The following is an 11,181-nucleotide window of genomic DNA, read 5'->3' as shown; positions in this document are numbered from 1 at the left end:
CTGACACTATGTATAAGTCTTGAGAGGTGCTGCGCCATTTTGCTGCAATGTTTGCTTTGAAGCAGCCTTTTACCTTAAGTGGGTATCTACCTGGCCCTAGCAGTCTCTTTTTAGGCTCCTCTCTCAGGTATTAATGTTACATCTGCCCGACAATCTAGCTTAAACTCAACATTCTCCCCATTTATCTGGATACTTTTCATCCATGCTTCTGATGTTTCAGTTCCTATATCTCCTCGAAAATGATAGTCGTCAGTATCTGTGTCACCCTGAATTTCTGTGACTTTGTGCAGGCCTACCCCATCCCCTCAGCGACATACTGCAGCAAAATGTCCTTTTTTCCTACAGTTCCGATATTCTGCATCTCTCGTTGGGCAGTCTTTCCATGAATCTTTTTTGTTTACGGCCACACTCTCTCTGCGTCTGACTATTTACTTTAGTTTTTGTTGCCATTTCTGTTTCCTCTATTTTTCTTGGTGTTGATGATGGCGTCCATGTTTGCTTTGTCATCCCCCATTATTTTACTGTGGAGTATAGTCTGCTCATTCTTTACTGTTTTGTATGGCTTTAGCAAGTGTCAGGTCAGAGTCCATTTGTAGCTGTTCATTTGCAGCTGTTTTGTCTCTTATCCCAACAACAATTCTGTCCCTTATGAGTTCCTCTTTCAGTACTCCAAAGCCACAATTTTCAGCAAGTTTGGGCTTGTGTTTGTGTCTTTGTAGTGGTCAGTTCCGGTTTAAGTTTCACTAAACATTTGTATTCGCCAGCTAACACTTCCTGAAACTACCGCTGAGACTTACAGTTCACCACTTCTGACACTATGTATAACACGGGATACCGATGTGTTGCTTCGAGTCGTATTTCTGTTTACTGTGAATCAGGCAGAGCACGTTACATGCATTGCATTGTGGGAGCTAAGCATCCTGGGAATAGTCGTCCTATCACTACTATGATGATGGTGATGGTGGTGATGATGGTTGTGGTAACGGTGATGATGTACTTCAGTGTACTTTGGTTTAGTTTTTTCATTGTCACCTCATCTGTGTCCTGTGTGGGTCTCCAGGGCAGCTGCAGCAGCGCCGGTTTCACCACACTCCCACCAAAACCACATATCTTTTCAAGATGTGTGACTGTGACATGACTCAGGAGGTAGAGCAGAGTAACTGAAGTGTCACTGGTTTTATCCCTGCTCCCCCCGCATTGATACCTCCGCCATCAGCATGTATGTATTTACCCTGGATGATGTCATTGGTTGACCGTGTGGCAGAAGCTTTACTACTTTACTTCTTTTACCTTTTGACTCTTTTTTAAACAGTGAGGTCAACAGTGAGGTCATCGATCACATAGATGTTGTGCATCATGTCATTCAATACTTTGTTCAAACCGCCACATCGGCTTTGTACCTCCAGGATTGTGTTATGCTTCAACACCAACCGACTGTTACCACTTGTTGGACATGCTAACTTCCACCACCAGTCTACAGCAGCTACACACTGCTCATTGTGGAACTCTGGTTTTGTGTAAGCAAACATGTTTTGGGACAGTTTTCCAGAGGGGAAGAATAAGAATCTCAGAGTAGGTGTGACCCCCTGCTGGCCATGACAGAGAATGCAGATTGTAGACATTTCCATCCATCCACCCATTGTCTTCCATTTATTCCTATTAAGGGTCGTGGGGGTGCTGGAGCCTATCCCAGCAGCCTTTCCCTGGACAGGTCACCAGTCCATGGCAGGGCCAACACATAGAGACAGACAACCATTGGCTCTCACAGCCACGCCTACGGTCAATTTAGAGTCTGGATTAACCTGGTCCCCTCTTGGTGTCTTTGGACTGTGGAGGAAGCTGGAGCACCAGAGAGAACCCAGCAGGAACAGGGAGAACATGCAGACTCACCCAGAAAGATTCTGTGCCCGAGCCGGGACTCGAACCCAGAACCTTCTTACTGTGAGGCGACAGCGCTGACCACTGCACCACTGTGCAGCCCAGACATTTCCATATTTCCATAAGTGTTTTCATAAAGTCTGTGTCTACTGGAGGACCAGAACTCTGCTGGACTGGACCACAATATCTGTTTCTTTGAGGTCCTGCAGACTTTCCTATTGGTTAATTTATATACTTCAAATTAAAATGAGACGCTGTGTTTGTGAGTGCTGACAGGAGAAACAGAGCATCAGCTCCAGGCCAATGAACATCCAGCTTACGAAACCTCTCCAATGGAGCGAGTAATACTGCAGAAGAATACAAGGGTCATTTAGGATTTGCTCACTGTAGATGCTGTAATTGTTAAGAGTGTGTGTGTGTGTGTGTGTGTGTGTGTATTTGTTAAACAGTAAATATATGTGTTTAAGAGAAGTAAAGGACAAAATCAGTGGCAGTAAAAGTTTAATAGTCACTCATGAGTAAGAGGTCGGAGAAATAAATAGTAAAAACAGGGGCAGAGACAGCTGACAGAGTGAAGTGTGTGTTACTGTTGGTTGTGAGTGCGTGTTCGTCTCCTCATTGTTGAGTCGGTCCCCCGAACAATCGCCCACAGTTTCACTCCACTGTATGTCCTCATACTGGCTCCTGGCCATCGGTGAGAGAGTCTCTTTGGTACAGTTGCAAGACAATGGCAGCTTGTTTGCTTGGAGGATAGAGGGATGGATGTAGGGAGGGATGGAAGGAGGAGGTAGGGGAGAAGGGATGAGGGGAGGGATGGATGGAGGGCCATGGATGGATTGGGGCAGATGGCGGGAGCGAGGAAGGAAGGGATGAATTGAGGGAGGATGGAGGGAGGGAGGGAGAATGGATGGGGGCAAGAGAATGGATGGAGGTATGAACAGAAAGAGAGGTGAGTTTGTCCTGACGTGTGTTCATGTTGGTAACATCCAGCAGGTGTTGGGATGTTCACTTTTGCTAGTTTATTCACAGCTGTTGGGTACTAAAGCTCCTGCTGGCTTCATGCCAAGTGTGCCAAAGAGCGAAGCAGCTTGTGGAGGAATACGTCACACATTTGTTCACAACTGTTGGGCAGTAAATACTTCATCAGGAAGAGGTGACTTGGCTTCGGTTACACGAGTGACACGGAGAGGTACCTGAGCCAGAAGAGAAGTGCGTGGAGTTTCTGGAAGAGACATGAGAGGAGGATCAGCCGGACCTGCAGGGGGCCCCGGACAGAACTCACCATTTTATTTAGGGATTTGTGGTCTCATGTGATGTGCAGTCCTCGTCATCAAACAGTGATCTCCTGTAAAATTTATGGGCAGAAGTTTTGAAGTAAAGAAAAATGTTGCTTTTCAAATACATGTTTATTTCAAGCATATAGAAATATGAATGATATTATTTTGACACTTCATCTGTAAATATCCAAAATCAGTTTTAAAATATCAGTAAATCAGATACCTGTCAATATGGTGCAGCCCTGGTTTCCTTGTGATGTCACCAGTGTGTTCACACTGACCTTCAGTTGCTGACATCCCTGCAGTACCAACAAAGGAAAGCCAGGCGGCCGTCTGTCTGAGCCCAGCTGTCAATCACATCCCTGATGGACTGGTGTGAAGAGGTCACATAGCAATAACAATGATAATAATGTTGGGGCTCGTAAAGGAGGAAGAGGATTGGCCATTATTAAATATGATTATCACTGTATGATTATTTGACGGGGCACCATCCTGAAATCAGGGAAACGGCCAATCCTCGGTTGTCAATCTTAAAGATGGAAAAAGGTAAGCAAATTGTTAAATTTACTTGGCCAGATTAAACCGTTATTGATTTAATTAAAATTAAAGAATTATTGATTTAATTCAAATCAATCAATATCGAATCCAATCAGTCTGACTCAAGCAGAAGGTATGATTTCGAGCACTGACCCAATCAAACCAGCAGTCAAAGTCAAATCCACACACAATAAAACCAAGAGTCGAATTGTTGCAAAATATAACCAGTTTATTATCACAATACTAATTTTACAATTAATACAGTAATACTAGTTGGTATACTTTCACAATTAAAGACTATTGTCTAACATATACTCCTACCAAGGTGTGTGTGTGTGTGTGTGTGTGTGTGTGTGTGTGTGTGTGTGTGTGAGGGAGGGTGCTGATATTAAGTGTTTTTCTGTTGTCTTATATATTATCTTTTAATAATACTTTGTACTCACGTATACTTACAAGTCAAGCATATACATGATATAAGCTTACATAGATCTAAAAGACAAATGTTCTTGGAATGTGTGTCTGTGTTATCTTCACCATTTATGAGTCCCTTCCTGTTGTCGGAACGGCACCAACTAGTCCTGGTGCTCAGTAGATTTGTGGGACCCCCTTGTAAAACCCCTTTAACTACTTCCAGATGTTCAAGAGTTCAAATAAGGTGACTTGCAGCTAAGTCATTGATTCTGCCTGGGATGCATGAGCAGGAGATCCTGGATCCGTCACTAACATTTAAGAAGTACATTGATGAACTAAATACAGTGTTGGATCATTTTCTACCTCTTTGGGAACTGCCACAGAAACAGGTGCGCAACTGAGCGGATCAGGGTAACTGACCCAAGATGGCGGACCAGGACGACTAGAGCCAAAATGGCCACCCTGACTTCCGCTGAGTAGGAAGAGGGGGGGCAGGGAGGATGCAGAGTCCTAGTCGCATGTGTATAGGTATAGGTGTGAAGAGGGGGAGCAGTGTGGGGGAGGAAAGATCCAACCGTGCACACGCATAGGCTCCGGTCGAGTCTGGTACGCGTGCGCTTCCACGGACGAGTTTACTGCTCTTTGACTTTAAAGATGGCCACCAATCATAAACCCAGCTCACTAAGGAAACCAACAGTGTTTACTCTTGGCTGTTCATCAGACGCTGTGGGCACGGCGGCCTGTCTAATACAACACAAGTTAACACAGCACAACGACACAGTAACAGCAGTTCACTGAGAAGAGCTCGGCGGCTCGTTCACATGCAGCGGTTACTGTTACAGGCACACACTTAACTAAACTAAGGTCTCTGCCCAGACTCATTCATGCCCTTACTATGGTTGCTCCACTCCGATGTGGAGATGGCGCTGGCGGGTGGAGATTTTTCTTGGTACGGACAGCGGTCCTCCGCGGTCGACCGGATCGAGGAATTGTCCTGTGCAAAACCTCTCGACGAAACTTTCGTCCTTCTGCAGGGTAGAGGAGATCAGCGGGTGCGGGCTGTCTCCTTTGGATCCAAAAACAAAATTGAAGAAAAAAAAATGCGCGTGTTCTCTGTGGTGAGAGGTGAGCAACACCGCAGTCACATGACTGAAGGAAAAGTGAAAGTTTAGCTCGAGTTGTAGACCTTGGCTCGACAAACAAAAGAGAGAGGAACAAAGAGCTGATAAAAGACAAACAAAGAAGCTGGCGTGGTGATTGCTCCCTTTAGGCAACCGCAACTTGGTCAAGTTAGCGTACCTGGGAAGTAGCGGCGATTTCGTCAGCACATTGTCTTTTCTCAAGTCCGCCACCGCTGGTGACGTAGCAGGGACCCCCAGGGCTCTCAGCCAATGGGTAGTGGGTTTCCCACTTAGGAGGGGCTTCGCCACACCTCAAACTGATGGTCGGTGGCGAAGTTTTATTGCTCTTTGTTCCCTTATCGCCACGAGGTTTTGACATGGCGATCGCCATTTTCTTTCTCTCTTGTGCACATGGCCTCTGAATCCCAACAATCATAAATGTCTCTTGTTTTTGTGTGAATGACTGTGTGAAAGCCGTAAAAAGCAACATGTTAAAATTGTCACTTATGTCTTTGCTGTGTCTAGTGAGAAGACGATGGACCTGAGCCTGCGAGATGCTTTGGGTGGAGGTGGGGCCCCTGCTGAGGCCTTGCTGAAGAGAGACTTTGTGGCCACTCTGGAGAAAGAGAGCTATGATGACAAGGTGGGAGAGACGGTCTCTAAGGGCGACTACCGACCTTTACTGGATGGAAAGGACACAAAGACTGGTGAGTCACCTCAGAGGCTTCGTGGCTTCAGATATGTGGTGGTGTGTTTCCCTCATGTGATGTTGATCTGGAAGGCGGTCAGAGTTCACAGCACTGACATATACAGAAGTGCACTAAAGTTCTGGTGTTCTCTTGCGAGACCAGTGCGAGAGTGCCTTCAGCCTGCATTCTGTCCCATGGCCACTAAGGGAAGAAAAATCATTAAATTCAGCAGATGTCTCACAGCTGCACCAGGACAAATGTTCCACATGAGTAGTATAGGTTACCTTTACCCAGACCTCCCTGTTCTTTCACTGGCAAAAGACTGTCAGACTGTTGTTTTCATCACAATGGACGCTGTCACCAGTCCCTCAAGGTGCTGCATCAATACCATGCTGTGCTACTAGCTTAACAACATAATCATACACCACTGTCAGCTTCACAACTGCATTATGCTCAACTACTAGATTCACAAACTCATCATACATCATGATTAGCTTAACAAACTGGTATTGCTCTTCTACTGGCTTAACAACATCATCATGCTGTGCTACGAGTTTTACAAAGTCACCATAATCTGCCTCTTGCTTAATAAACTCATCATGCTGTGTTCTGCTCTAGCTAAATTTTGAAATTCATTAAATTCAATGTGAATGGGCTTCACCAACAATGTGCGTGGCGTGATGTTCGCTGACCCAGTGAACAACTGAGAGGCGGGGCTAACTACACCGTACTTCTTTCAGGTGTAGGCACAAGCCACAGTAACCACAGGTGATTGGTTTCGGTGATAGATGACAACTCAACTCAAGTCAAATCAACGTTATTTGTATAGCGTCAAATCACAGCTAAAGTTTTCTCATGACACTTACAAGCAGGGTGTCACGGTGGAACAGTGGTCCTCACCGTGGCCCCCCAGCAAGAATGTTGTGGGTGGAGCCCCGGCTGGAGCACGGGGTCTTTCTGGGTGAGTCTCCATGTTCTCCATGTTCCTGAGTGGGTTCTCTCTGGTACTCCAGCTTTCTCCACAGTCCAAAGACATCAAGAGGGGACCAGGTTAATCCAGACTCTAAATTGACCGTAGGCGTGGCTGGGAGAGCCAATGGTTGTCTGTCTCTATGTGTTGGCCCTGCCATGGACTGGTGACCTGTCCAGGGGGAAGGCTGCTGGGATAGGCTCCACCCCCACCACCCTCAGCAGGAGAAGAGGGGGAAGATGGAGGGATGGAGGGGGGATGATGGATGGAGGGATGGATGGAGGGAGGGATGGATGATAGATGGAGGGATGGATGAAGGGATGGATGGCAGGAGGGATGATGGATAGATGGAGGGATGGATGGAGGGATGGATGGATGGAGGGATGGATGATAGATGGAGGGATGGATGGAGGGATGGATGGAAGGAGGGCTGATGGATAGATGGAGGGATGGATGGATAGATGGAGGGATGTATGGAGGGATGTGGGGGGATGGATGTGTGGATGGAAAGTGAGAACATTGCCATGTGTGGGTGCCATGAGGGGCTACAAGCCAAGTGCATTCTGGTTAATTTAGGTTTTTAGCCTTTCCACCAAAAGTGTATACATTACAGGAAGAACTCCATTTACCTATTTATGTGCGGCATGGCTCAGGGGTAGAGTGGCCGTCTAGCAACCAAAGGGTCACTGGTTCGATCCCCGACCCTGGTGACCATGTCAAAGTGTCCTTGAGCAAGATAATGAACCCATGATTGCTCCTGATGAGTAGGTTGGCACCTTGCATGGCAGCCTTCACCATCAGTGTGTGTGTGAACGGGTGAATGAGATGACACTGTAAAGAGCTGTGAGTGGGGCTAAGGTAGAAAAGTGCTCTATAAAACTGAGTCTGTTTAGCATTTACACAATGAATAAATGTTTGTAGTTCAAAGATATCTGTAAATCAATCAATCTTTATTTATATAGCACCTTTCATACATTAAAAATGCAACACAAAGGGCTTCACAAGAATAAAAACATACAACAAAAATACTACAAATATTGAAAACCCACCCTGCCCACCCCCACATATAAACACACACACACACACACACACACACACACACACACACACACACACACACACACACGCACACACACACACACACAGCACTCACCAATTTTCTGTATAAAACATGGCAAGGCACTGAGGAACCAGGTGAGGAAAAAGCACCTATGGAAGCCGTCCACACCGAGAGGTGTCACAGTCTACAGCCACAGGGGGCGCTGCCACAGAGACCACCCGACCCGGATAGACAGGGGTAGACTCTACACATGATGCAGTGCCCCCTGATCCCCCGGGCCTGAGGGATCTCCAGGACGACATCCCTGACATCCAGACAGACAGGGCACAACTCCAGTGTGGAGGGCCCCCATGAGGAAACACTGGAGTTCACAACCGACATATTAAAAGACAGTAGGATTGGGTAAAAACAGGAACGAGAGAAAATAATGATAAAATCCTTAAAATATAAAGATTTAGAAAATTTCAAGATTTAAAGACTTACAAAATAAAGATCTAAAGATTTGAAAATAATAATAATGATCAGAATCAGGATCAGTTTAATTGGCCAAGTATGTTCACAACATTCAGGGAATTTGACTCCGGCCCTTGGTGTCACTCACGGAATTCGCAGAATAAACATAAAAATAAACATAAATAACAGAAAGTATAAACGTCTATCGAAAGAAGATGTGTACAAAAATGGTGCAAAAACACAGTTGGTGCAAGGTCCACAATGGAGTGCAGACTTGAGTGGGTGTCCAGTTGAACCTGAGTGTGTGACCACTCAGCAGGGCAGCAGGTTAACAGATCAGCTGTTCAGTAGAGTAATGGCAGAGGAAACTGTTCTTCAGTCTTGTGGTTTTTGTGCGGAGGGCTCTAATTAAATACATATAAGATTTAAGAATAAGTCATTAAAAATATGAGACCTTAAAAGTAAGTCAAATGAAATTAAAGGAGTAAAAGAAATCAGTTAAAAGCCAAACTAAAGAGGTGAGTCTTGAGCCTCCTTTTAAAAACACCAACAGTCTCTGCAGCCCAGATGTCCTCTGGCAGTTTTTTCCATGATCGTGGACCATAATGGTTGAATGCAGCCTCCCCTTGAGTTTTAGTTCTAACTTTGGAGATGACTAAAGGCCAGAGGACCTCAGGGTCCGTGAGGATTGATATGATAAAAGCAGGTCAGATAAATAAGATGGCCCAAGATCGTTGAGACATTTAAAAATGAATAAAAGAACCTTAAAATCGATCCTGAAATTCTCAAGGAGCCAATGCAGGGATTCTACTACCGGTGTAATGTGCCCCCGCCCTCTGGTCCTCGTCAGCACACGTGCAGCTGAGTTCTGAAGCAACTGAAGATTAGAGGTAGTGTTTTTGGGAAGACCAGAGAGCAGGACATTACAATAGTGCAGATGACAGGAGATGAAAGCATGCATCAGCACCTCCGTGTTGGCCTGAGAGAGGAACGGGTGACTCTGGCTATGTTCTGAAGATGATAAAAACCTATCTTAGTTATGTTTCTCATGTGAGGAATAAAAGAAAGCTCAGAGTCAAAAATGACACCCAGGTTCTTTACATAGTGTGAAGGTTTAAAATCTTGTAGTTTTGGTAAAAGTTCCTTGCTCTTGCCTTCAGGACCAATAACTAGCCAAGGCAATTTTATTTTTCAGAGCCTGTTTTCACAAACAGTTTGTCTTAACTGTCAACTAAGACCTCTGTTTGGTCCTGGTTGAGCTGCAGGAAATTCTCTGCCATCCATGACTTGATATCTGAAACAAAGTTAAAAAGGGTATCAGTTGGCCCTGTGTCATCAGGAGACACAGCGATGTACAGCTGCGTATCATCAGCATAACTGTGGAAGTCGATGCCGTGTCTCCTGATGACGGCCCTGTGAGACTGGAGCTGAACCAGTTAAAAACAGTACCAGAGAGGCCGACCAGGTTTCTGAGTCTGTTGTGATGGTCTACTGTATCAAAGGCAGTGCTTGGATCCAGTAGTACCAGGACTGTGAGTTTTTGCGAGTCTGCGTTCCACCTGATATCATTTAAACTCTTTAAAAGGGCTGTCTCGGAACTGTGGTTCGTCCTAAAACCAGACTGATTTTGCTCTAAGATATTGTTACTATTTAAGAAATCATATAGTTGGTTTAAAACCAGCTTTTCTAAAATCTTACTTAAAAATGGTAAGTTGGATACAGGTCAGTAGTTACTAAAAATGTTGAGGTCTAAATTACTTTTCTTCAGAAGGGGCTTCACCACCGCCATTTTGAAGGTAGTGGGAAAGACACCGGTCTGACGAGAACAATTTACAATGTCTAAGATGTGTTCCTCAAAGAATCCATAAAATGTCTTGAAGAGCGATGTGGGAATTGGATCTAAAAGGCAAGTTGTTGGGTTTACTTGGGTGAAAACTCGACCAAGTGTCCTTGCATCGACCAGGGCAAAACTCTCCAGGGTTTCCTCGGATAAAAGCAGCTGGTCAGGTGTGTTAAGAACCGCATTCCATTGAGATAAAAGACAGGATCTGATATCTTCGATTGTACTTCTGAAGTGGTCTGCAAAGTCCTCACAGAGGGCGTCTGTGGGGGTCATAGAGGATTTATTAAAATTGGTGTTGGTTAAAAGTGGAGAAGAGGAATCTGGGGTTGTTTTATTGTCTGTTAGGAGTTTTAAAAAGTGGGATATTCTTGTCTGTTTCACTGCATCATTGTATTGTTTGAGTTGTGCACGCAATATTTCATAATGAATTGTCAATTTACTTTTTCTCCACCTTCTTTCTGCACTCCTGCATTGTCTTTTTAATTTTTTGATATCAATATTTCTCCACAGGGGAGTAGGTTTTGTTTTTATGGTTTCAGTTAAAAGTGCAGCCACTGAGTTTAGAGTTGACTTCACTTTGCTATAAAAATTGTCAACGATAAAATCACAAGGTGCTTTGTAAAATCTCGATAAAATTTGCAGCCACTTCAGAGGTTAGGGAGCGTTTCCTCACCGTTCCCACCGGGGCCTCCTGATGGCTAAAACTGGTGATGTTAAAACCACACAGTAGTGGTCAGACACAGCCAGGTCGACAACAGAGGACACACCAGTGGACAGGCAGGTGATGACCAGGTCCAGGTGTGTCCCCTGTTGTGAGTCGGCTGTGTGACGTGTTGATTAAAATCTGTGCAGTTGAAGAGGTTTAAATATTCTCTGGTCAGTGAGTCAGAGGTGTTATCAACATGCAGATTAAAATCACCAGTTATCAAAATTCTGTTGTCA

The 11,181-nt window shown here is 44.9% G+C and overlaps 1 protein-coding gene across 10 annotated transcripts in view; it reads left to right on the top strand.

Moving 5' to 3' along the window:
• Positions 1-11,181, top strand: part of LOC147261177 (uncharacterized) — a 164,700-nt gene that overhangs the window by 20,344 nt on the left and 133,175 nt on the right. For all 10 annotated transcript variants that reach the window (XM_086203108.1, XM_086203106.1, XM_086203110.1 and 7 more), the window contains exon 2: positions 5,750-5,931. In XM_086203108.1, coding sequence (XP_086059234.1) covers positions 5,760-5,931 — 172 coding nt within the window. In that variant the 5' untranslated portion in view covers positions 5,750-5,759. The remainder of the gene's footprint in view (positions 1-5,749; positions 5,932-11,181) is intronic.

The sequence above is a fragment of the Aulostomus chinensis genome, chromosome 5 (assembly GCF_037954235.1).
Source record: "Aulostomus chinensis isolate RoL2024-O1b breed Wild chromosome 5, RoL_Achi_v1.0, whole genome shotgun sequence".
Classification (NCBI taxonomy): domain Eukaryota; kingdom Metazoa; phylum Chordata; class Actinopteri; order Syngnathiformes; family Aulostomidae; genus Aulostomus; species Aulostomus chinensis.
Note: the sequence above shows the minus strand (reverse complement) of the source record. Positions and strands in the feature narration are given on the sequence as shown.